This window comes from Stigmatopora nigra, chromosome 18 (assembly GCF_051989575.1).
Source record: "Stigmatopora nigra isolate UIUO_SnigA chromosome 18, RoL_Snig_1.1, whole genome shotgun sequence".
Taxonomy (NCBI): domain Eukaryota; kingdom Metazoa; phylum Chordata; class Actinopteri; order Syngnathiformes; family Syngnathidae; genus Stigmatopora; species Stigmatopora nigra.
This window is the reverse complement of record NC_135525.1, coordinates 2,937,986-2,965,722: the sequence shown is the minus strand read 5'-3', so window position 1 is coordinate 2,965,722 and position 27,737 is coordinate 2,937,986. Positions and strand designations below refer to the sequence as shown.

The 27,737-nt window shown below is 40.1% G+C and overlaps 1 protein-coding gene across 2 annotated transcripts; it reads right to left on the bottom strand.

The window, feature by feature from the left end:
- Nucleotides 1-76: 76 nt before the first annotated feature.
- Nucleotides 77-27,737, bottom strand: LOC144211804 (signal transducer and activator of transcription 5B-like). 2 transcript variants are annotated; one of them, XM_077739265.1, is made up of 19 exons: nucleotides 27,590-27,737; nucleotides 26,926-27,063; nucleotides 22,461-22,617; nucleotides 22,178-22,267; nucleotides 20,349-20,526; nucleotides 17,988-18,118; nucleotides 15,890-16,041; nucleotides 15,626-15,781; nucleotides 13,736-13,915; nucleotides 13,494-13,581; nucleotides 11,732-11,854; nucleotides 11,278-11,370; nucleotides 10,211-10,417; nucleotides 10,036-10,130; nucleotides 8,885-9,027; nucleotides 6,939-7,094; nucleotides 6,395-6,446; nucleotides 3,946-4,053; nucleotides 78-2,051 (listed from the first exon to the last, which is right to left on the bottom strand). In XM_077739265.1, the coding sequence occupies exons 2-19, from the start codon at nucleotides 27,051-27,053 to the stop codon at nucleotides 1,952-1,954; spliced, it is 2,337 nt and encodes a 778-aa protein (XP_077595391.1). In that variant the 5' UTR covers nucleotides 27,054-27,063; nucleotides 27,590-27,737; the 3' UTR covers nucleotides 78-1,951. The 2 variants fall into 2 exon arrangements, with proteins under 2 accessions (XP_077595392.1, XP_077595391.1); XM_077739266.1 differs by lacking the exon at nucleotides 22,178-22,267 and having other exon boundaries at nucleotides 77-2,051.

Below are 27,737 nucleotides of genomic sequence, written 5' to 3'. Positions count from 1 at the left end.
TTACCAACTTGTTAGGCAGTAAGTCATGCAGTAATTGTGTTGAAATATAATTTTGCAGACTCAGATGTTAGATTGTTTCTAATGAACCTAAAATTGGACAAATTAAATCAAAATTAATTTAGCGTTGTAGTATATTCATACTATAACGGTAAATGATATCAGGTTATACAAGTGGGCTTAACTACCACCACTTGATGGTCATTTACGTATTACCGAGTGACCCTGATGTTGATCTGTTAAAAGGCTTCCTGTGAGTGTCAATAAACAGCCTCCGTCGTCTATACTGTAAAGTTATCACAGCATGTTTTTTTTATCTGCCGTTTAAAGGCTCGTTGAGAGTCAAGTGTGATTACTAGGTATTTCAATTTTTGGACAACAGTGTTCCCTCGCTACTTCGCGTCTCAGCTACTGCGGACTCGGAGCTTCGCAGATTTTTTGGGGAAAATAAAATACAAATATTACATTGAAACAACATATTTTACAGTTTATTTTGTTATAACATGAATTTCACTCTCTCTACCCGTATTCTATATGGTGTACTGTATACAGGGGGGTAAGAAAAAAAAAATATTTTTTTAAATTAAATTCAAATTAAGCATTCTTGAAGGGGAATCCCTACTTCATTGTTACTTGAACACTACATTGTTACTCCTCTGACAAAAACATTGGGGTCGCTATTATGTGTCGCTCTTTTTGAGAAGTACATACAGACAGTCTTAGATATGTTCAAGTGAAGTTGGACTTTTTCAAGCTAGTCATTCACGCTCTCTGCCTCTGTGAGTTCCTGTGCAGCATGTTTTTTTTTTTTTGCGTGGACACATAGGATGGCATCATCGGCATACATTTGGCAGGTGACAGTGGAAAGACAATAGCTTGGGAGATCATTAATGTAAAGGCTGAAGAGCAGTGGGCCTAGCAGTGACCCCATGCAGTACCCCAAGACTGTTATTCCATGAATTAGATTTTGTTTTGTATCCTGATCCATCTTACAAATAAGTATGATTAATGTATGTATGTATCAAATATGATTTGTCAGTCCTGGTCCGATCGTCTTGTGAACCCACTTGTTTCCGTGTACTCTTGCCATGTCCTGTGCTCCTATTTTCCCCATGACTCCCTAACAAGTTTTGGTTTTGCTCTTGTTATTTTAATAACTATGTGGAAGTATTAAGGTTGTAATGCACTCTCATCTGCCATCTCTATTTGCTTCACTGCGTTTGGGTCCTACCACCGTCGCTCCTCAAAACCTAACAGTTTTGTAATATAAGACATGTATTTTTTTTTTATTTCTTTTGGAAATATCCTTGTACCTCTGAAATATGTAGTTGCTTTGTAGCTCTAAAATTTACAAATGAAAATACATATTCTATGAGCATAATTAGTTTTTGACCCATTTCAATCCTCTGAAAATTTTGTGATCTGGGATTGTATACGATAGTACATGTTGTATCGTTAAAACATCTTGCAACAATCAGAAAATAACACTTTGATGGCTGACCATATTTACATTTAACAGAAATACAGACCTTATTGTAAATCTCCAATTGTACTCAGTGTTATACTAAAATCTTTTTGAACTTTTTTACATCTATAATGATAAAAATTGTACCATTCAATTATGTTGTTATGAGTTAAATTAAAAAACAACAACAACAATTGCTGTTGATCCGACAAAGGGTTGTTAGCCATGTGTGATGGCCAATGTGTAAAAAAAAATGTCATAAGGCATTGCCACTCTTTGACTTGGTGAATGCTGAGAGAGGGAGAAGTCTGATGCATGAGTGTTATTGCAGAACAACAAAATGTTTCAGTCAGACTTTATCCTGTAGACAGGTATACTGAGGAAAAGTGGCAGTTTAAAACTTGGCCGCCATCTTACCAAAGTCTAGTATATAAAGAAGCTTTTGCACTGTAGCAGTGTGGGATCCATGTGTGCCACTCGGTTCTGTCTTTAGGCCAATGGCCTTCGGAGTAGCTCCTCCACATGACGAGCTACGTCCATGGTGTCGTCCAAGTCAAAGTCTGCGTCTGCATCCAACATTGTGTCCCCCCTGACAGGACAGTAGCACAATTTCAGTTTAAAATGTTTTTGGGGATCAAAGGACCACCTTTACACATGGTTTCATTCATATTTTCACCATACTTACCATAATGTTAATGAAAACTACATCGATCTATGATCAGGGGTTAATACCGTATTTTCACGACTATAAGGCGCACTTAAAAGTCTTAAATTTTCTCCAAAATAGACAGTGCGCCTTATAATCCAGTGCGCCTTATATATGGAAAAAACAGAAAACCAAAAACGAAAAACCACCACTGTCGAATATTAAAAAAACACAAACGCCTGAACTGAAACAATACTGGTAAATATGCAGATGCCATCTTAGTTGCCAAAATCGTCCATCATATAGCTCCTCCCCCACTGCAAGATTTTATACAAAAAAAATCCAAAACATCAACAATGGCTGGCTCCAGAGGTGACTGTGTAGTGAGTGCTTCATACCTGGAAGTCAATAGCAGTTACCGTATTTTCACGACTATAAGGCAGACTTAAAAGTCTTAAATTTTCTCCAAAATAGACAGTGCGCCTTATAATACAGTGCCCCTTACATATGGAAAAAATGTCATTCATTGAGGGTGCGCCTTATAATGCGGTCCACCTTATAGTTGTGAAAATACGGTACATGTAATCAATAGAATGACTAGTTTCTATTGCCATTGTCTGCCATGTTTTGAGATTCCAATGTACTTTAGAATAAAAACTAGTGATGTTCTGATCACATATTTTTGCATGTGACTTTGAGTCTAATTGTGGTCTGCCAATAGAGTCCGGATCCAATACCCAGGAAATATAGTAAGTAGCCAGTTTATGTCTGACGTACAGTGGGGCAAATAAGTATTTAGTCAACCACCAATTGTGAAGGTTCTCCTACTTGAAAAGATTAGAGGCCTGTAATTGTCCACATGGGTAAACCTCAACCATGAGAGAGACAGAATGTGAAGCATGGGGGTGAAAACATCATGCTTTGGGGCTGTTTTTCTTCAAAGGGACCTGGACGACTCATCTGTGTAATGGAAAGAATGAATGGAGCCATGCATCGAGAGATTTTGAGTGAAAATCTCCTTCCATCAGCAATGATATTGAAGATGAGACGTGGCTGGGTTTTTTAGCATGACAATGATCCCAAACACACAACCAAGGCAACAAATGTCCTGGAGTGGCCTAGCCAGTCTCCAGATCTCAACCCCATATAAAATCTGCGGAGGGAGTTGAAAGTCTGTTTTGCCTAACGACAACCCCAAAACATCACTACTCTAGAGGAGATCTGCATGGATGAATGGGCCAAAATACTAGCATCAGTGTGTGAAAGGCTTGTGAAGTTAGAGAAAGCGTTTGGCCTCTGTTATTGCCAACAAAGGGTACATAAGTATTGAGATGAACTTTTGGTATTGACCAAACACTTATTTCCTCCCATGATTTGCAAACAAATTCTTTAAAAATGAAACAATGTAATTTTCTTTTCTTCCCCCACATTCTGTCTCTCATGGTTGAATTTTACCCATGTTGCCAATTACAGGCCTATCAACTCTTTTCAAGTAGGATAACTTGCACAATTGGTGGTTGACTAAAAACTTATTTGTCTCCATTTATATAGTTTGTCACGTTGGACGTGTGATGGAATTGGAATACCACCCACACCCTTTCCCACGATGACTGGATGTTTTTTGGGGCCTGCTAGACCAGAAATTCCAGGATTTCACTGAAATCTTTACCACACATCTCTCAAATAAAAGTGAAAAATCGATTAATTCATCAGCTCTGTATTTTGTTATCATTTTTTTAATTATAAATATTTTTTAATAAACAGTTTGGCCTTGCTTCTTTCTGACTGCCTCTGCCTTATACGCTGTAGATGAGTAAATCTAAGGATACATGCTTACATTGAGTGATAAGCAGCAAAATTGTTGGGGCTGACCACAGAGGGGGAAGGCGTCTGGTCCATGAATGTAGGAGTTGTTCCACTGGGTTCAGGATTTGGGGTGGTGAATCTATCAGACATATAGTACAATATTTTAGTATCGGTCAAATCATAACACTTTCAACTGACAGTTTAGTATAGCAAAAAAAAAGTATACAGTGAACCGCAAAGTAGCGAGGGAACACTGTACAACATCAAATTACAGTGACATGACTTTGCGTTTTATCTTCTGTAATAATCCCACACAAGTGCTGGAGTTTTCACACTTCTAATTACAGTACAGCAATACCTTGACAGACATACGAGTGTTACAACATACGACAAATTAGGGATGCAAGGAAAATTCCCAACAAATTTTTGCCTTGAGATACGAGACAAATTTGAGACACGAGCATACCAGATGGTACCCGATGCAGTGGGTGGACAAGCATGTGATAGGCTACAATGAAACAGCATCGCTCGGTCTTTCTCGCCGCATCTCCCTCGCGTTAAGATATCTATGAGCACCGGTCCGTACAGGTTGCATTTTTTTACTGGAGATAGCGTGACCGAGTCGGTAATCTGTGAAAAAGACAGCGGAATCTACATGGACTTGAAGGCAAAGGAAGCATGTGAAAAAGACAAGCGAAACCCTTCAAAGTAAGTCGTGGCTGGTTCGATAATAAAAAAAAAAACGAACTGGTTTACACTCGTTTTTGAGAGATGGAGAAGCCAGGAAGTTCTGACTTGAAGCCCGTGGTGGAATACATTAACATATTTGCCTCAGTTATCGCAAAATGTTTACATTTCGTCTAATGTAAGATTAAAACCTATTTTAAAGTGCGTGTGTGTAGCCCTAGGCGATACCTGGGAGCTTTTGACTTAACATAATTTTTCCAGACTAGAATATAAAGTGTCATTGCACATTTACTAGATAGCAGTGACATGCTTACATATAAGAATCAAAATTAATTTAAATAAAATTTAAAGTTTGTGATATGTTACGAGCGTGTTGCCATCAAGTCTCTCTCTCTCCTGTCCTTTTCTCTCTCACGTCTCTGCATACTTCGCACTACCGTCAGCCTCTACTGAATAATGTCACATTTTAGTATTGATCATATTGTCTAGATAGGTATTTGTATATATATATATATATATATATATATATATATATATATATATATATATTTTTTTACCCCCCTGTATACAGTACACCATATAGAATAGGGGTAAAGAGAGTGAAATTCATGTTATAACAAAAAAAAACTGTAAAATATGTTGTTTCAATGTAATATTTGTATTTTCTTTTTCCGAAAAAAATCTGCGAAGCTCTGAGTCCGCGATAGCTGAACCGCAAAGTAGCAAGGGAACACAGTATTGGTGTTTTTTTTTTAACAGCTCCAAAACCTTTCCACCAACCTGGTAACTTTGAAGTGCAATGACCGGATTGCAGTCAGGCCCTTCTTATTTCAACACAACCTCATTGGTTAAACTGTCAGTGTTGGATCGGTTAGGACAAAAACCTGGACCCACACCGGTTCACCCCTGGACTACACACTAAACTGGTTGCCACTCAGTCGCAGGGAACACATAAACGGACAAGCATTTGCCATTTCACAGTTACACTGCCACTGAGCGGGAATAGATCCCATTCTTGCCTGCACCGAAGTCAAGTGAGCGAACCACCGCACCATTTGGTGGCTGGGTATCCTAAAAATACAATGTTCTCCCGCTACTTCGCGGTTCAGCTACCGCGGACTCAGAGCTTCGCGGATTTTTTTGGGAAAAAATATACAAATATTACATTGAAACAATATATTTTACAGTTTTTTTTTTTGGTTATAACATGAATTTCACTCTCTATACCCGTATTTTATATGGTGTACTGTATACAGGGGGGTAAAAAAAATAAAAATAAAATAAAAATAAATAAAAAATATATATATATATTTTTTGCAATTAAATTCAAATTAAGCATTTTTGAAGGGAAATCCCTACTTCGCGGAAATTCACTTATCACGGGTGGTCCCGGTCCCCATTAACCGCGATAACCGAGGGAACACTGTATACCTGTAAAAGTTCATTCGGATCTGTCTATGACTTACAGAGAAGTGGCTGCTGTAGTCCATTTCCTACACAAGAACAACAAAGCAAAGTCCCCAGCCCCTTGATAACCTTCCCCCGTGGCCTAAATATAAAATATGAATTTTTGTAACATTTTATAACTACAGATTCTGTCAAAATTTCTCAAAAGTCAAAGTCAAATGGATTTTACTGGAGTCAGGATGACATCATATTGATCATTTGATGAAAGTCATCTCTGCTGTTTTATAGTATTTTTCGTGTCCTGGTCTCAGGCAAGTATCGGTCTCGGATAGTCTGGTCTTGAACACAACACAACTGAACCTTTATACAGTCCATAAATAACTTACTCTGGCACGACTTGTTTGATTTGCGGTTTTACGTAGCCGTCCACTGCTTTTGCTGAAAGACACACAAAATAAATTAATATCATTTTTAGGATCATCTGAGAGTTTAAAATTTCAAACAATTCTATATCCTCAATACATTTGTGAGACGATAAGTCTGTTCTTTGTTTTGAATAAAATTCCCCCTCCAAAAAAGCGAATCTATGTGTTTTTTTCCCTTTCATTGTGCATTTTTCAGCTAGTGCGACTTCAAGATGAACAAATTTGGTAATTGCTTTTGCGTTTTTTTAATTTCTGATGTTTGCTGAGAAACTTTTAGAAATTTTGCAAATTTTATTCCATGATAATGGAACTTTTTAAATCTATAAAGCAGTTTTTTGGAACAAAAATGAGGGAACATCACTTGAAAATCTCCTCGTGAACCATTAATGACTTTTAGCTCAGAATCTCTGTTCAACTTATTTTTCAATGCTAAGTCACAAATATGTATTCAACATTAATAAGTGTAGTGCTATTCAAAATGTACAGAAATTCTGCAGATACATACAAAGTGGTGGTGTGTAGTACTTGGAAAAGACCTCATCTTTGGATCGGTCAGGATAGAGAAACAAGAGATGATTCAGATCACTGATACGATCAGCCAAAGAACGAATGGAGAAGTCCTTGGATGTATAAGGCAACAGATTCCAGACCAGCCTTTCACCTAATCACCAAGAGTAACAGCATAAAATCATAAGCAGAGCTATTGAAACTTTTAGTAATGTATAGCAGTGCTTGGGCAACATGACATCAATTTGTTCTAATAATACTCCCAAAAAAACGCCCAGGGCTTGTAGATATCTTTACGCGAGGGAGATGCGACGAGAAAAAAAGTGCGTTGTTATCATAAGCAACCCTCGCACACTCAGCCACTTGGCTGTCTTGTATGCTCAAATCTCAAGGAAAATATTTGCTCAGAATTTTCCCCTTATGTCAAATTTCTTGTATGTTGGGGGACTGACTCGTATGTCAAGAATATTACTGTATTTTAAATTGCATAACTCATTCTCACTCACTCAGAATTCAGATGTGCCATAATTTTTTGCCCCTTTTTTTTCTTAGACGGTCATTTGGTGGAGAGCCACATTGGTGGGATTGGAGATTCACCCTTAGTGCCTGTGAACTAGGCACTCGCGTTAACCCAGGAAATACACTGGGAGCGGCAGCGTTGTATCTACATGAAAATGTCTCAGATAGAGGAAATCACAAGGGCTCTCACAAGAATGTGCAAATTCAGGTGCAATTTCCCAATATTACTTACAGTAATGCAGTGGTACCTCGACATTAGAGTGCCCCGACTTACGAGCAATTTGAGATACAAGTGAAATTTTGACCAAATATTTATCTTGAGATACGAGACAAATTTTGATATATGACCAGACATCGGACGTGAGAGGCTGCTCATAAAAACATCATGGGCACTGTCTCTCTCCCTGCAACTAACTCGTGTAATGTCTCTGTCATCGCAACTCCTTCGTGTGATGTCTCTGCGAGCACTGGGTGGAGGGTTGCATTTTTTTAGTGTTTTTTTTCTCCGTTAGTCAGTGTGAATGGCGTATATGTATACAGACACTCCCCTACTTACGAACATTCAACTTACGAACAAACGTTGCTCACGAACATTTCTGCAAATTGCGTTTTTGTCGAAAAATGTTCGTAAGTTCGATTTTGTATTGCGCGCCTTTTTCGAGTAGTGCTTCTTTCCGCCGCTAATACCGACGCCTGGCGCTGTGAGAACTCAGCATGCCCAGCATCCACCTTCCTCTGCCCAGTTAGTTGCAATGCGGAAGTGCGTGACGTATCTCCAGTGCGCAAAGAACCTTTTTCATTTCTGTGAGAGATTTACGAGAAACTGTCCGAAAGAAGCTATCTCATGACGACTGCACAGTTTTCTTCTTTTTCATCATAAATGCGGTAGCACTGTATGGCATCATTCAATTGATTTGCAACCTTTGTGCAACGTTCAATATTTGGGTCCTGCTGCTCGATCTTTCTTTTTATAAATGGTACTGACGGTGGAACGATTCAAGTTGTGTTCCAGTGCAACGCTAACCACTTACTTACGCGCATCAAGGTTCTTTATTATTGCCATTTTCGTTTCAAATGAAATGGCTTGCCTCTTCCTTGCACCTCCCTCACTAGAAGCCTTTCGCTTTTCACCAACCATAATGAATAATGGATGCACGAGATTTTTATTGATAAAAATGAAAAAGGTTATTTGCGCACTGGAGATACGTTCACGCACTTCCGCACTGCAACGAACTGAGCAGAGAAAGGTGGATGCTAGGTGAGCTGAGCTGTGTTCGTATGTACCGTTGTTCATAACTCGAAATGTTCGTAAGTAGGGGAGCGTCTGTAATTGAGCCTATAAGCTCACAGCGCCAGCGCTATATTAAACACAACAAACCATGGCAGTTAAGTATCCATCAGAATAGATGAGAAAACCAAAGATACCTGTTTTGTTGGGGTTTTCTGCAACCCAGGCAATAGTGATGCCACCAATTTCAGAGTCACTAAAACGCAGGAGGAATGACCCGTTGGGTTTTGACATAAGCATATCCTGTGCCTGCTGCTTGTTTACAAAACCCAGGATGGCCCTGAAAAAAAATCAACAATTATACAGTATTCTGTACATGTTTGTGTAAGGTACACAGTTTACTATTTACACTTCGTAAGATATGGAGCCCAAACAGGTGGCACTGTGGCAATGAATAGAAACAGTGTGAAATTAAATGCAAAAAAAGTCATAAAGCCGAACAATTTTAATAACAAACAGCTTTTCTAGAAAATTCATAATCTGAAGTTGTTTAGATGTCTGTTCATGTGCATTTGTTTGTGTGCTTCATATTTTGCCTAATGTGAGCTTCTTCCAAAGAGGCTCTAGCATGAATAAAAAATATTTTTGTACGCTCGTTACCCATTTTAATACATTAATACATTAATAAATAATTTTCTTTTTCTCTCATGTTTGTGTTCCTCACAAATTGGGGGACACGTGGATTAATTTTAAAGGGTTTAAATTGGTAGTTGTTTTTTTAAAGGACAGTGGAACCCATTTTACTTCTTAAATACTGCTCTACTTATGAAAAATCCAAATTATAAAACAAGTTTGAGAATGAATTCATTTTGAAAGTAAAGGTGCTACTGCATATACATGCACACACATGTCGCCCAATCCATTTAAAGTGTGTTAACAGTGATTAGACAAAAACTGTGAAAATTTAAACTCGCAGCAGAAGGATAAGGAAATGGCACATATATATCCATCTTGGACATCTATTATTATCTTGGGAAACGTGACAAGCTCTCCATTATTTTATTGTGGCGTGCATAGCAGGCGGCCATTATGGATAAAGCAACCGGTGCTTGGAAAGTAGATTTCGAAGAGTACATATTGTGCGATATGGTATAATGCCAAATCGGGGCAACACTAGTTAAAGATGTGATTTTCTAAGTATTAGGTCATTAAAACTGATTTGCTTGAATAATTTAAAAGGTATACTGTTAAGATCATAAGAGAAAAACTTTGACAATATCAGATGCTTATCAATAGTCAGTAAAGTCAACACAAAGGTTTTTGTTGCAAAAAAAAATGTTTCCATTACCCATCATTCCAATGGGGCTTGAGATGTTTCTTCATAAGTTCCATGACGCCATCAAACCACTGCCAAAAGGTGAAGTTGCGCCCTGGTAAATTCTCCTGTTCAAGACAAATTTGAGTTGAGAGTGCCGCAATTTCAGGAGAGAGATCTGTCACTCGTAGCATCATGCTGGGCTCACTCTGTTGAACTGTGCCCAAGATATGGTCATGTTGCGGTATTCCTCTGGGTTGTTACTTGTACTTGTGAAAGCTTTCTGCGCTAGGAAGACCAGGTTATTTTCTGACAGGCCACGGCCACTATGCATCTCTGCCTTGTACTTCATATCAAGGGCTTCGCATAATTGGTTCCATAATATCTTGTCTGGTACAATGAAAGGTACACGACCCTGAAAGCACAATTATATCAAATGAAAGAGAAAGATACAACATTAAAAAAAATCCTACTTGAAAGATAAACTCATATTTAGAGATGGCAAAAACACTTTTACTACTAATGTTGTCTTAAGTCTACTCGCTGATCTAATTATGAAGCTTCAGAACTAATCAGGAGTTCAATATCTTCCTTAAGGACATTTTAACATAGAAGGGGTGGATATCAAAGCTAAAACTTACATTCAACAAATACTGTTCCACCTGCAAATGATTATCTATCATGCCATAAGAATGTTTTGCTTTTGTGTTGCAGCCATATTTGAGGACTTTTTATGGTGCCACATATGCTCTTTCTGCTACACTCTGTAGTTATTATGTGACGTTCCTGCATAGGCAAGCAATACATCAGCAAGAAAAAAGGAGGTACCACAGAAATCCTCCCATCCAAACTGGCTTACAGAAAACTTGAGATGAAAGCACGAATGCATCTGTTTTTCAATGTTGCATTAGAAAGCCACAACGTTTCTCATTATAATGAGGAACTGGAGATTATAGCAGCTGTGTAAAGCGTGGAAGGTTTATTGCCATTCGTTAATTACATTTCATTGGCGGACTGGCGGCTTCAGTGGTTAGCACGTCGGCCTCAGATTTTGGTCGGTCCACCAGTGTGGGTTTTTTTCTGGGTACTCCAGTTTCCTCTCACATTCTAAAGACATGCATGGTAGGCTGATTGAACATTCTAAATTGCCCCAAGGTACGAGTATGAGTGCGATTGGTTGTCCGTCTGATTATGCCCACCGATAATATTTTTGTAATTTGCTTAAGAACTTCAGACGCCGTAGTTCATGAATAAGACTTAAAGAATTCAACTCACTGGTTCAGCAAACGCATTGTCCCAAAGTACTGTTGCTGTGGCATTGTTGTCCTGACTACCATGGACTATAACCACCACGGGTAGCGATAAAGTCTGCAGGTGTAAAGCAAAGAGATGGTTAAGGGTAACAGGAATAAGCCTTGTAGTGAGTGGAAAAACCTAAAATTAAACACCTAAAGAAAATTTAAAATGACAAAACAATCATTTTATAATAACACTTAGGAGGAATTGAAATTCTGAAAAGTAATTATACTTTTAATGAATGTGATGTCATTTCAGTTTATTTTTTTTTGAATCATTATTAAAAAAATATTTAAATAAAAAATACTATACCAATATTATAATACTAAATATTATTTTTAACTATATACTACATGACATGCACCATGAGAAAGAGATTAAACTGAAGTTAAACCAAGTTCGGAAATAAAGAATGTTTGAAAGAATCCCTTACTTTAACATGAAAGACCAGTTCATTGCCACCAATACTGAATTGTGATTCAAACAGAACAGTGAACTTTTCCTCAGTCACTGACTCAGCACCTCGACGGTCCGACCGCTTGATTCGTTTCAGGGACTATACACATAGAGAGCAAAATAATAGTTGAACTTCTTGATACATAGAGTACCAGCAGGTATCATGTAAGGTCAAATAAATTTAATCTTGTATTACAAAAAGGTAAATTTTCAGCAGAAAACAACTCAATTTTCCGTCATCAGAAATACCATAATATATTTCTGGTGTATTTTGAAGCAACTGTCATTCAGCCATTGTGTTCAGTAATGGTTGTTTTAGTGGAGTACTACCATGACCAAAATTGTACGATGTCCAACACTGTCTTTTTTTCTTTTCCCTGTTAAATATTTATTCATGTCATTTATTGAGGGGTTCTTCACGGTTCTTCATACCTCCTTTGTGTAAATGCCATTGCCATTTCGAGGAGTGAGAGTACTAATCCTTACTTCTAAATGTAGAATTTTAGCTACACATTTTTACCATACCCAACAAATGTTTTTTTAAATTACCACAAATTAATCTATACTCACACACACACAAATGGGGCTACTGCCATGCAAGGCGCTGCCAACCAATTACAGTTCAGGGACCTGTCCAAGGCCACTTCGACAGTGGGCAGTTGAAGACTGGAACAGCTTACCCTTTGGTCCTAGTACAACTTGAGCTACCAACTGCGCCAAGTACACTTCATTCATTATCTTAAGGGGAAAAACATGTTTGAGGAGTTTTCTAACACCCCACTCTCCCCACATATAATGAGATTAACCAACATACAAGATGTTTTGTTAGTGAATTCCAAACTATTGACGGTTACTCTTTATGAAGCCTTGGTTTTCAAAACATAACTGCTTCTTAACAGCTGAACGTGTCCCAAAAAATATATAGATTTTTGCTTTGTCATACCTCTACTTACGAATGTGTCTAAGTACGAAATTTTCAGGTTAAGAAATGTTTTATATGCAAATGAGTGACTCATGATATGAAAAAGAAATCCCCCAAAAAGTAAATGACCGTATTTTCCCAACTATAAGGCGCACTTCAAAGTCTTAAATTGCCTCATAAATAGACAAAGCGCCTTATAATCCAGTACGTTTTATATATGGACCAATACTAAATTTGTTATCACGATAAAATAAAATAAATCAGTCGATAGGGTACACAATCCTCTAAAGCTCTCACAACTACAGCAAGCAGGCCCCGACTGTACTATTTTCCCCGTATAAAAAGTACTGCACAGTGACTGCTGGATATATAGTTATTTTGTCAATACACCCAGTATGACGGCGAGCACACTAATTTGGTGCTCGCCGTCATTCCGACTGGATTTACAAAATAACTCTTGCCGCAAGCTACAAGCTAGCTACTATTGGCAAATGGATTGTGGGCTGGACATCGACATCAACACAGCTTTACAAACGGTGGCAGGCAACGCCGGGCTAGTTACGCTAGCTACTATTTGAAATTTATTTTTGTGTTTTTTACATCTTTCATACAAAGGTGAGACTGACCAGTTTTAAAGGGCTTAGTTGGCAGTTGTGTGAGGACCGTGGAACGAATTAGAGAATATTCATATAAAGTACTGCTCTACTTACGAAACGTCTAAAATAGAGAAAAAAGTTCTGAAACCAATTAATTTCATAAGTAAAGGTACAACTGTATTTCATGAGCAAGATCAAAGGGGTTTTAACTGGAATCCTACCATGTTTCTGAAGTGTGCACTGAGAGTGCCTGTGCCCTGGTGATACTCCATCACACAGTTGTTGTTAAGGATTTCACCGCTGCTTTCACTATCAATAGGGGAAGAAATTTTATTAGACCTATTAATAACATTAAAACACAACAAAATAACATTTTGCAAGAGCTAACAAAGCAGAGATGAATCAAATATTATTCATATACAAAAAACTATGACAAAGTATGCACCACTGAGATGCTGTTTACCTGTGTGTGCTTTCATTTTTTAGAAGGGCTTTGGCCTGTTGCTCACTCACAATGACAGCCTTGACTTGAGGTGGATTCATGTGGACATTGAGCTTACCACCCACCAGAAGTCGCACAGTTGCCGCAAATTTGGTGTGGGTCCTTAACACCTGGGGTGGCTGTTTTTCAATGATGAAGGTGCTAAACAGAGCAGGATTATTAACATTATGTAAATTATCTGAAGGAAATGAGAGACAGCCATAGCCAAACAGTTTATATTGTGCAGTAGTATATTATTCAAAATTGACCTTTACCGTCCTAAAATCCATACACGACCTTCCTCCATACCTGTCTGATCTCCACTATATCTCCCCTCACATTTTCTCCCTACACTCGCTTGTCCTTTCAGGATGTATTACTGCAATAGGGATCATATAATTCAGTTCTTCTTCCAGCTTCAGAGATTCACCGCTACTCAAACTCAGAAATATGGTCTTCTCTTAATTTCATATCACAACTGAAAACATTTTTTAACAAAAATAGCCTGGTGGGTTATTGAATATTGTCTGTCTTGTAATGATTAATTTGACATTGTGTAAGAAATTCACCTTTGAGAGATATATAAAATTATTTTTGAAAAGAAATGTTTTTTTCCCCAGATATGATTTGCAGTTTTTTTTCATAGTTTGACTGGGCATGCGAATGTGTATTCACACCTGCCTTGTTTAGTCTGGACCAAACCAGTTAAGTATGTGGTGTGAACCTATTGGGCTGGTGCGATTACAAACCAGCGAACTCTAGTGCAGACCAAACAGCTGGTCTGAGACCTCGCCGGAGAGGTGGTCTCGGTTCGCTTCCAAGCACACTGCAGTGACGTTTGCTTTAGGATTCAAAGCGACTGCACAGTGTTTCGAAACAAAGCTGAAACCATACACCTATTTATTTGTAGGAAATAGTGGTGCAAGCTGGAGTTCCGCAATTGTTCACTTGCATATTTTACCGTGTTACCCTGCTCAGACCAGTTGCCTAACGATTGAACGATGTCTGCTTATATATAGGTTTGTTGGCAAATCCTGCTTTGCTTCCAAACATTGCAATGTGAAAAGGATCCGCAATAAAACAGTCCAGGTAATTTGGTCCGAATCAAAGAAAGTGACTTATCGGTTTTGTTTGCAAACCCCGTACTTCCACAGTTGGTAGCGTTATTAGGAAGTGATATTAATGATAATGACCATTCTTCAGACTATAAGATGCTACTTTTTTCTGTAAATTTTAAACCTCCAGCTTATATAACAAGATTTCTTCCTTAATAAGAAAATAGAACTTTTTTAAGTAATATTTTCAGGTGATATCGAGCTGCAGCCCAGGAGGTCATGGTCGTTTTTGACAGAATACTTGCACATATACCTTGACATACCAGTGCTCCAAACACACGAGGAAATTGACACAAGTAAAATTCCGATCAAATATTCGCCTTGAGATACGAGGCAAATTTTGAGATACGAGCCTACGAGACCAGGTACCCAAGAGGCGAGAGGCTGCTTATGATTTCAGCCGCACTGTCGCTTTCGCCGCAACTCCATTGTGTAAAGATCCCTACGAGCACTGGGGAGAGCATTGCATTTTTTCCATTTTTACAAATAAATAAATTGTATCTTAAAAACCCAATATTTTTCCTCTGATTTTGATACTTGATGAAGTTATCTGATCTGATTCTATTTTCAATGACAAGATCAATTCAAACACTTTTTTGCGTTGACAGAATTTCTTTTGAAGTACAATGAAAGACAAATACCTGCATTTTGCACAAAAATATGATTAACAAAATTCTAAATGCTGAAGAAATGATAATGAGAATCAAACCACTGCTTGGTGGTCTATAGCTTTATAGAGATTAGGTGTGAGTTTCACCTTGTGACCAAAGCAGAAATAATGTCAGTGATGTCTGAATTGAGTTTGTTCAGCAGATCTTCCATGGAGCCTGGCAGAGGAAGTTGCTGAGTAAGATGTTCACAGCGTCGAATTTGCTGCCGATTTGTCCAGATAAGATCGGCCAACTTTTCACACCTACAAACATAGAAACGTGATCATTATATCTTGGACTGATTTATTTGTGCTACAACTAACTACATTTAAAATTTGTGGGTAGAGAAAAGTACAAAAAAAAGTCCTTACCAGGACTGGAGAACATCTAGTCCTCCCTCATGAGGACCCCCATTCCCAGCTAATTGCTGTCTCCTCTTCCATTGTATGAGCTCCTCATCTAAGATCAAAGTTTGTTGTTTCCTCAGAAGAGTGAGGGTCTTTTGGTGTTGTTCTGAAAGGTCCTGCGAACGCACAGTGAACGCTCTTATTGGAATCCTCAAAGTTGTGTAAGAAGAGCCTCCACCAATTCATATGGATTAGTGAGTTAATTTTGACAATATGAAGAGCAATCAACTTATTCACTACCTGTTTTTTAGGGTACATGTTAAACAGGGTGAAATAATTCTGCATTTTGTGCTCTTTGTGTAAGTGGTCGTTTTTCACTGCCTAAAAAAAAACGTAGGAACAAATGCTTCTGTTCGTTTCAATTTTAAACAGGGATTTTTGTGCCGTGCTACTGGCAATCTTTAGGTATATAACAGGTGTTCAGGCTGAGCTTCCTCTCGTCTGTGAAAAGTACAGGTGCCAGTGGCAGATTTGCCAATTCTGATGTTCTGGAGCAAATGCCAGTCAAACTACATGGTGGTGGGGAGTGACCACAGAGCCCTCTACAGGACGTCTGGTCCTCAGGCCACCTTCATGAAGTATTTTCCAGATTGTTTGGGTAGAAACATTCATACCAGTGGCCCTCTGGAGGTCAGTCTGTAGGGCACAAGCAGCTTGTTCCACCTTGCACAAAAGGTGCAAATATACCCCTGATGGATTGATGACCTTCTACAGTCCGCTCCAGGTCTCTGAGAATAAAACCACACTCCTAAAATCTCCTCCATGTTCTGGAGATTGTGCTTGGAGACACATTAAACCTTCCTGCTGGAGCACGAGGGGATGTGCCATACTGAACAAGTTGGACAACCTGAGCAATCTTTTGCATGGTTAAGGAATCAACTCATACTGCCAGAGATAATCACTCAAACCAAAGTTAGCCAAAAAGATTCAGGCATCAAATATCAGACGAAGAGCTATTTTTCATTTAGTTTTGCAAAAAGATGCGTACCAATGAAAACGTTTTCGAAACCTATGGGTACGCATCTTTTTGGGTCACCTTGTATATCAGCATACATAACTGCTTTTTGTATGCCGATATACCTTGTAAAACTAAAGTAGTTGTTGGGTTTATTCTGTATTACTATTATACATATATGTGTAGTAATTCATTTCTTTGTTAAATTATTCTTCCTATTGTTCGGAAAGTGCTCGAGGTCATAAACAGATTGTTTATCCGACATCTCACCCAGTATCGGGCTCCGAGGAGGCAGCAAGGACTCAGGATATCTGCCACTTCCATAACACTCGTATAGTGTGCATACCTCGTGACGCACTTCGGGCTTCTTTATATAATTGTTATATGATTGTTAGGTCAAATGAAGGCGTGATTGCTTTAATCCAAATGCCTTAAAGCCGTATGCGAAATACTGTTCGAGAGGATACTGTTGAAGACAAGGGGCTTTGCTGTATCTTCCCTTAAGGTCCTTATCCATGATGCATTCTATTTAATTAAATGTCAACAATTGAATAAGATGTCTGCCTGCAGTGATTGATAATTACATCAGAAGGGTAATTATTCATGAACCTATCAGTAGTCAACATAGTGTGGGCATGTAGGTGACACCGTTTACCAGCGCAAGTCACATATCACATTTTTCTAAACTTGGTAAGAGAGGGTGGACTCTTATTGTATGCATCATGGCGGTTGACTGGTAGATCACGATCGACATTTTGAGCATCCCTGTGTTAGATACATATTCTGTGTTAAGACCTACTGTATGCGTTCATGTACATCTATGTGTCTCGCGGCACACTGGTAGGGAAACACTGATCTCGACTAACGTGCACCCCAATATTCTACAATACCACCAAGCGTATTGACTATGAAATTTGTTTAAAAAAAAGTAACAAACTAAGTCAGGGGGAGGAGACTCGTTTTGACGCAAGCAATTAATTTTAATTGTATCCGTTTAAATAATATAACATTAAACCTGACAATGGTACAAAGAAAGGTTGGGGATCCCTGCATTATAAGCCAATAAACTTAAAATAATTTATTTTTAAAAAATCGGTATAGTCATACAAGCCTGTATTTTTGTAATGTGCTGGCCTCTCTGGCAAGCCAGGCCTCCACAGTGGCTCGCTTGCTTTGTAGGGGGGTTTCCCGTTGGGTGCGCTCAGCTGGAGGCAGAGAGCTCAGGCTGCTCAGCTGGGCTGGCCAAAACGGAAGCAAAATTAGAACCAGGAAAAAAAGAAAAATAAATGTGATTGAAAAAAAATGTGTGCTCTAGATATTTAATTGTTACAGTTAGTGGTGTGTGAAGTGGAAAAAAGTCTATCCCCATATCGTCCTGACTACCAGTAGTTCAAATTTGTCCTCTGTAGGGGACATTTGTAAACCTAAATATCTCCCACCCAGTGCATCCGATGACATTAGCCTAAACTTATCAAGTATTAACAGAAACAGAAGAGTAGTACTCATATTTTTGCTCAAATGTAAAGTTAAACTGTAAAACTTTCTACTATCTGTCTTGGGCAGCTAAGATGACTGGACCCCGCGGAGGAGCAATGTGGAATTTTTTAAAATCTTTTTAAGTTCGGGCAGCAGGGTGACAACACTTATCCGTAAATAAAGCTCTCTGGACAGGGAATTGATGGCTGGATGGCGCGGAGGAGCAAAGTGGAAGTTTAATTTCCCCCAAAACAATGACGACAATATAGATGAAGAACGTGGACATTTTCAATATGGCATGGAATTTGCAACAACAGGTCTTGGAGATTGAGTCTGAGTGGACCTTGTTTTGTCAGAACCCCCTGATGGACGACGGCGGTAAGGGATGCCGCCAGGCTGAAGAAAGAGTCATAAAGGGCCTTTTTGGTCCGTGTAGCCCCGGAGGCAGCAGATGGCTACCGGCTGGCCAAGTGGCATGTGGCTTTGGTGGTCTCTGAAGCAGAAACCCGGACATTGAAGGAGTTTGGCGAGGCCATGTAGAACAACAGTTTCAAGGAAATTTTGGTTCACCATCCGTCGTTTGAGGAGGGGGAATCAGTGCACCATCAACACAGTGTATAGTGGGGATGGGGCGCTGCTGAACTCAACTTGGGATTTTTCCCAAACTGTCTACATGTGCTTTGTAGACTTGAAGGTGTTCAACCGTGTCCCCTCGGAAGTCTTGAGGGAGTACTCAGGGAGTATGAGGTACCAGAATCCCTGATATGTAGGGTCCAGTCCCTTTATGACTAGTGTCAGTCTGGTTCCCGGAATTAGGTCGGATCCCTTTCCAGTGGAGGTTCGATGCCACCAAGACTGCCCTATGTCACCGATCCTATTCATAACTTTTATAGACAGAATATCTAGAAGCGACCGTGACATACAGGGGGTCCGATTTGTTCCCCTTAGTACTGCACACCTGCTTTCCACAGATGATGTGGTTTTGCTGACTTCATCAGGCCAGAATCTCCACTCTCACTGAAACGATTCGCAATCGAATGTGAAGCAGTTTAGGTTATGAATCAGCACCTCTATGAGATCATGGTCCTCAGTCGGAAAAAGGTGAGGGAAGATGGAGCGGGAGATCGACAAGTGAAGAAGGAGCTCAGCTGAAAGGTAAAACTCTCTATTTACCGGCCAATCTACGTTCCTACTCTCATCTATGCTCACAAGCTATGGGTCGTGAACGACAAAACAAGATCCCGGCTGGATACAATCGGCTTGAATGTGTTAGCTCCGCAGGGTGTACAGGAGGGGCTCGGAGTAGAGGCGCACCTCCTCCGGATCGAGAAGAGCCAGATAAGTTGGCTCGGGCATCTGATCAGGATACCCCCTGGACACCTCCCTGGTGAAGTGTTACGTCACACTGTGAAGAAGCCTCGTAGCCGACCCAGGGGGCAATTGTGAGCCAATGTCGCATGGCTGGCCCGGGAATGCCTTAGGATGCTCCCAGAAAAGTTGGATGAAAGGCTGGGGAAAAGGTACTCTGGTTTTCCCTACTGAAGCTGCTGCCCTCGCGACCCAACCTCGGATAAGCGGAGGAAGATCAGATGAGAAAAATGTTTTTTTTTTAAATTGACGGTAAAATATCTGTGGTCACAACATGGTAAAGAATGTTTAGATAATCAAATAAGAAGGCTTGTTTTGCTCAAAAAGATTAATGGGATAAAGCAACACCTAGTATAAATGACAATTGCTATGTAAGCATGCAAATCGAGATATTATTTGACTTTTGTGATAATGGGTATAATAATGCTGTGATGAAGTAGTAGTAGTAATATCTCCCCCATGTCTGGCGACAAGTTCATGGATTTACTGTGTTTTATTCAATCTTTTTTTACTATTACACAGAAAAAAGTTTAATTATTGAACAATATTCTATCAGTTTGTATGACCATATAAAAGTATTGTTTTTCCCATTAAGGACATATGATAGATTGAATGAGTGCATACCCTGGAGACGCAGGTTCTCCTGGTATTGGATGATAAAGTACTCCTGGCTGTGCTGAAGCTTTCTCAGTTCATTCTCAGTCTCCTGTGTGGCTAACCGGAGCTCTTCAAAGGCCTGATTGACCTGCTGATGGCGCTGGGAGAGGCTGTCCAATGTCTTAGCCCCAATTACACAATTTACCTGAAAAAAAAAAAACAGAGTAGCACCTCATCAATAAAAGGTAGTAACGTTTTTTTTTTTTTTTTAAATCAGCCCTGTCTTGTTCATCTGCCTGACACAAAATGATAGATTAGAATACAGTGTTCCCCCGCTACTTTGCGGTTCAGCTACCGCGGACTCAGAGCTTCGCAGACTTTTTTTGGAAAAATAAATAAAAAATACAAATATTACATTGAATCAACATATTTAATTTTTTTTTGTTATAACATGAATTTCACTCTCTACCCGTATTCTATATTGTGTACCGTATACAGGGGGGTAAAAAAAAATTCGGGGGAAATTTAAACATTTTTTTTTTTAAATTAAAAAAAAATATATATATATATATATTTTTGGAATTAAATTCATATTAAGCATTTTTGAAGGGGAATCCCTAATTCGCGGAAATACACTTATCGCGGGTGGTCCCGGTCCCCATTAACCCCGATAACCGAGGGAACACTGTACTTTAAAAGGTGTGAACAGTTTTGCTGTGCCACAGAGAAGTTTGAAATTTTGCTTTTGTTTTTGTTTATATTTTTTATTTCAATTAATTACGGACATAAGAGGTATGAATGTGCATTCCTACACGCACGTAAACACACACATCTCTCATCTCATTTTCTGGACCACTTTATCGTCATTAGGGCCGTGGGGGGGCTGGAGCCTATCTTAGCTGACTCAGGGGCAGAGGCGGGGGAAAACCTTAATCGGTGACCAGCCGATCGCAGGGCACAAGGAAACGGACAGTCATGCAATCTCACTCCCATACCTACAGACAATTTTAAGTGTCCAATCGGCCTACCATCCATGATTTTGGAATATGGTAGGAAACCAAGTACCTGGAGGGAACCGGAGCACCCGGAGGAAACCCGGGCAAGCCCGGGGAGAAAATGCAAACTTCAGACAGATGGACATGACCTGGATTTGAACCCAGGACCCCAGAGCTGCGATGCACTCACTGGGCCGCCCTAAACACACAACATAACAACTTAAATTATATTAGACATACACAAAAAAAACACAGGGAATATAGGGGAATTTCCAGAATACAGGATGATTAAAGTTATCTAATCTAATTAATTCATTTTCTGTACCGCATATCCTCACAAAAGTCGCAGGGTGTGCTGGAGCCTATCCAAGCTGACTTGCGGCCCCAGGTAGGGGACACCCTGAGTTGGTGGCCAGCCAAACACAGGGCACAAGGAAACGGACAACCATTCATGCTGGCACTCGCATCTCGAGGGAAATTACAGCGTTCAACCAGCCTATCAAGCAAGTTTTTGGGATGTGGTAGGAAACGGGAGTACCTGGAGAAAACCCATACAGGAGCATGCAAACTCAACATATTGAGGTATATGTATAATCAGAGTGGGGCCACATCCCTTTAGAAATTTATGACAGTAACAGATTGTTGTGTTATCTAACAAACAAAGAATTTCTGGACTTCAGTATACTTTTTACTGGTTACATTATATTCTGCATTATTTTTTTTAATCTAAAATAAGGATGGGATCGTTATCTGCAAAGCATATCTTGAGAAAAAGTAGAGAGGATCAGAAGTCAGAATGTTAGTATCGGGACACCCCTAAGTCATCATACCTTCTGCTTCTCGACTCAGTGCAATACTTACATTGGAAGCTTCTTGAACTAATCGCTGCTCAGAGCACAAGATGTGTTTGATGCAACGCACTAGCTCCAAAGGACAGCGGTCGTAAGTATTCTGCATTAAACAGATGTTTTTTTACTAATATGTTAACAACATGCAACACATTACAATAATGTAGGAACATTAAAGCATTTCAAAAATTAAAGACAAATCGACCTTCACTCACACTTAGTTTTGAAAAGTTATTACAACAATCATTTTGTTCCTTTACTGATAAGAATACTCTGGGTTGATTTTTCTTGCTTACCTTCAGCTGGTTTGCATAGTGTCCCAGCTTAATCTTAAGAAGAAAGCCATCCTCTCCTCCTTGAAGCTGGGCTTTTCTCTGGAGCTCTGTCACCAGGTTGTCTAACAGACGCTTGGCTTTGGCTTCTTCTGCTGGGTTACTCAACTCTACGGAGTCCCTATAAAAGCACACCACTATTTAATGTGTAGTTAACACCAGCTACCTTCAGGTGAAAAATGGACTACAGCTTAGAGGTAAGATCGTGCCGAAAAAAATAGAGCCCGGACCGGCTCGAGCCCAGCGAATTAACTTGATTTGCAGCCCCGAGCCCGAAGCAAACCCAAAATTTCATATTTGATTTGTGAGGATAAGAGGAAGTGGAGGGGTGATTTATGATAATAGATGAAAGCCTGTCTTTTTTAAAGAAATCTAAGTCAAGCAAGACTGTAGTAACATTTACATATTTTATATGATAATATAGATGTTTGACTATTTCAACTGTGTCGAGGTGCCAGTCTTTTAGCTCTCGTTGAATGTATTCAGCGAATGTCAAGCTTTTCCACAACTCATTCTTACCAGTGCATGTCTGTCTTTTCAGTTCTCCTGTTTTTAGTTTATCCTTAACTTCTTGCTGCTCCATATTAAGAGGGTGGCGTTCGCGTGACGTGCGCGGAGCATGCTCTGGCTCTCCAGCTCTGCCTCCAATTGCAATTACATTACAGCCCCTTCTCTGTTTTATCCAAAATTTCAAATTTTTTATTTTATAACAAGGATTCCTTAGTTTAGTATCCACAAATCGTTTTAATATACACTTCTTTTTCAGCGAGCATATCACTTACCTCTCACTGTTTCTCATTTACCTTCAGTCAGCCAGTAGGAGGCAGATACCCAACGTCTTTTTATGTTACCTCACCCCGAAGTTATTTCACAGAAGGGATTGTATGTCGTGTTACCGCAAGTTTAGGGTCCTGATGGATGTGGGAAAGAAACTGTCCTTAAGCCTATTTGCCCGTACTTTGTGAGACCTATAGCGTCTGCCAGAGGGCAGCAGCTGGAACAGGTTGTGACCAGGGTGGTATGAGCCCCCGACAATGTTCCTGGCTCTGCTGAGGTCACGAGGACTGGCAATGTCTTCCAGTAAGTGCAGAGAGCAGCCGACAATCTTCTGGGCAGTGTTAATCACTCTCTGCATGGCCTTTTGTCTGCTGCCATGCTTCCAGCGTACCACACTGTGATGCAGTATGCCAGGATGATCTCCAGAGTGGCTCTATAGAAGGTTACCAGAAGCTTAGTGTCTAAGTTGTTCCTCCTGAGTCCGCTGAGGGAATGGAGTCGTTTCTGGGCCTTCTTCACTACTGCCGTGCTGTTTGTAGACCAGGAGAGCTTATCTGTGAATTTAAAGGAATGGACCGTGTCCACACACACTCCATTTATGAGGAGTGGGGCCAGATTGGTGCTGCGTTCGCGAAAGTCCAGGATTATATCTTTAGTATTTGTATTGTTCAGTGTGAGATTGTTCACCGAGCACCACGAAGACAGTTTGTTGACCTCATCTTTGTAGGTCGACTCATCCCCTCCTGAGATGAGTCCGACCACAGTGGTGTCATCAGCAAATTTGATGATGGAGTTAGGTGGGTTGGTCTTCAGTTGTATGTGTACAGGGAGTACAGAAGAGGACTCAGTACACAGCCTTGAGGGGAGCCAGTGCTCAGTGTAATGGAGGAAGAGAGGTGGGGACCAAGTCTAAGAGTTTTTGGTGGGTTGGTTAAGAAGTTCTTTATCCAGCAGCAAATGGAAGAGGATGGTGTAAAGTGGGAGAGTTTGCCGGCCAGAATAGCCATCATAGTGTTGAAGGCTAAGCTACAGTCAATGAAAAGCATCCTTTCGTAATTCCCATGGTATTCCAGGTGGCTCAGTGCTGTGTGTGGAGCTATGGCGATAGCGTCCTCAGTGGACCTGTTTGTTCTATAATCAAACTGGTGAGGGTCAACTGAGGGAGGGATTGTATTCCTGATATGGTGGGCGACCAACCTTTCAAAGCACTTAATGATCACAGGCGTGAGTGCAACAGGGCAATATGTATTCAGGCTATCAATGGTTCGCTTTTTGGGGACAGGCATAATGGTGGCAGATTTCAGGCAGGATGGAATGATAGATTGTGGCAGGGAACAATTGAAAATGTTTGTGAAAACTCCAGTCAGCTAGTCAGCACAGGCTTTGAGTACCTTTCCAGGTACTCCGTCGGGGCCAGCAACCTTCCTGGTGTTCACAGACTGCATTACCAGTCTCACTTCATGTCCCTGAAACTTCAGTGTACTGCTGCAGGGTGGTGGTGGGGGTACTTTGTCAGTCTCAAAGCAGGCAAAGAAACGGTTCAGTTCCTCAGCTAATGAGGCATCCGCGTTAACAGACATTAATTTTCTGTAATTGGTAATGTTCGTATTACCTGCCACATCTTCTTTGGGTTATTTCCTGTGAAGTACTCCTATTTTCTTTGTATATCCTGGCTTGGCCTTTTTAATGCCTCTCTTTAGCTCTGCTCTGGCAGCGCTGTATTGTACATTGTCCCCTGACATGAAGGTGGTGTTACGGGATTTGATGAGTGGCTGTGTCTCCTTGGTCATCCAGGGTTTTTAGTTAGGAAAAACCTGCATCCGTTTATTAACAGTGACGTTATCCGTGCAGTTTTTGATGTAGGAAAGTACAGTGTCCGTTTAGTGTTGTGGTGTTCGAAAAGTTCCCAGTTGGTGCGGGAAAAACAGTCCTGCTGCTGACAAAGGGCGTCCTCGGGCCAAGTTTTTATTATCTTTATTTGTGGCCTCGTTAGCCTCCGGAGTGGAGTGTATGTGGGGGTGAAGGATAGGCAGAGATGATCTGATCCAGCCAGGTGAGGTAGGGAAGTGGCTTTATTAGCATGTTTGATATTAGAATAAACATGGTCTAGAGTTTTGTCTCCTCTGGTGTGACACTTTATGTACTGAATAAACCTAGGCAGAACAGTCTTTACACACGCTTTGTTGAAGTCACCAGAGACAATAAAGACTCCATTGGGGTGGTCAAGCTGCTGTTTGTTTACAGCCGTTAGCAGGAGGTTAAGTGCTGTGCTAAAATTAGCATCCTGTGGAATATAGATCGCCATTACTATGATAACTGTTAGCTCCTTAGGTAGGTGGAAGGGCCTGCACCGTATCGCCCATAGCTCTAAATCTGGGGAGCAGTGTGTTAATGATCCTACTGTCGTAACACCATTCATTGATTATAAACACCCTCCTTTGCTTTTGCCTGTTAATTCTTTTGAGCGATCATTTCAAAATAGGGTTCGGCTAGCTAGCGATACCGTGGCGTCTGGGATTTGCGGGTGGAGCGATGAGAATAATGTTGCAAAGCTGTTGGTAGCAATCTGAAGTTCCAACTCATCCATTTAGTGGGTGATGGATCTGGCATTGGTCAAAAAGATACTCGGAAGCGATGCCCGATGTGGTTGCTGCCTTAGTTTAGCAGCTAGGCGCGCCCGGCATCCGCACATTTGCTTTCTTTCTCTTCGCCGCCTCCGACATACTCTGACTGGACTGACTATCCGCGGAGATCCTGGATGTCTCGAGATGTCCTCGGGAATATCGTAGGTCCGTTGGTAAATCCTTCGATTATCGCAGTTAAAGTAGACCAGAGATGGCCGCGATAAATGAAAAAAAACGTGAAGTAGAGTGACCCCTATTCGAAAATGTTTAAAAATATATATATATATTTTTTTAAACTTCAGCGCTGATTCCTAGTAGGAAGCAGAGGACAGGGGAGCGGCTTCCGCTTGCGATCTTCAGCGTGGATTTTCACATTTTTATAAACTTTAAAAATAATAATACTAATTTATTTGTATTTAGTTCATTCCTATAGGAAACGTTGATTGGAGATATGAGTAAATCGACATTCGAGCTCGGTCCCGGAACGCATTAAGCTCGTATCTCAAGGTATGGCTGTCTCTCTTAGCCAGGGGTGTCAAACTCCCTTTGGTCTGCGGGCGGAATACAGTTTAATTTGAGATCAAGCGGGCTGGACCAGTAAACTCATTGCAAAATGACATAGAACTAAAAATGAGCCCACTTTTTTCCCTTTGTATTTGTCACTAATACTAATAATTAGTGCAAAGAATGAGTAAATTATCAAAATGTTTATTAACAGAATTTCCCTTTTACATTATGAACACTATATTATGAACAAGAGAATAACATAACAACATAAATAAATGTCAATTCATGTTGTCTGCACGTACTAAAACACTGCGCCCCCTAGCGGATAATACAAGAACTACTAATTTTAAAGAAAATTCATTTTTCTTTATACAATGTAGCTTCTTCCCCGGGCCGTACCAAACCACCAGGTGGGCCGGATCCGGCCCTCGGGCCGTACGTTTGACACCCCTGCTCTAAGCAAATGAAATATTGATAGAACTACCATGTAGGGAGTTTGCGGTTAGAAAAAAAAATATTACCAGAGTTGGCTCTCAATCCACTGGGCCAAGTAATGTCGCACCTCAATTGGAAAGTGCTGGCCATAAAGTGCCTGCATCTGGTGTAAGGCATCGCCCTGTAGTTGCTGGGCTTGGATCCACATGGACATGGCGGTGCTCCTGTGGAAGTGGGGGCGTGTGCGTGTCGTCAGCAAATACAAAAGAAGGGATTCGTAAAATTGAAACTCAGACGATAAGCACAATCGTCAATACATTACTGTTTAGAAAACACTGCTTTGCCCCTTTTCTTCAAAGAGGCTGTAATAGTTTTCACAAGACTGGGCATTTTGAAACTCTTCAATGACTTGGTCTCCCTTAACAGATGTTTTAGCTTGCTAACGATGTTTCTAACGCGCAATTGAACAGCCACGCAGATGACGAACATAGGAGTATGTTTGGTTCAAAATCTATATATGAATAATTTAATATATGCATTTTCCATGTATTGTGGAATTGCATTTCCGGTTGTTGTTGTTTTTGTTAACTTAGGAGGCAAGAGAAAGTGCGCTCTGCTAGCTAACGAACGTATGCTATAATTTTGTTAGCATTCGTAAAGCAGAGGTAAGGTTGTAAAAGCAAAGTTAACAATTTAAATTTAAATGATTTCATGCAACATACAACGTGTGGAGTTGCGAATAAAGCTCACCTAATAAAGGTTGTAAGTCGGTTCAGAGAAACAGCATGAAAAACTAGTGGCTGGAGACACGTAAACAAAACTTTTTAAAGTCACAGTAGTATAGAATACGGTCGCGCTACACATTCTGAAACGCCAGCTGTTGGTAGAAAGGAATACA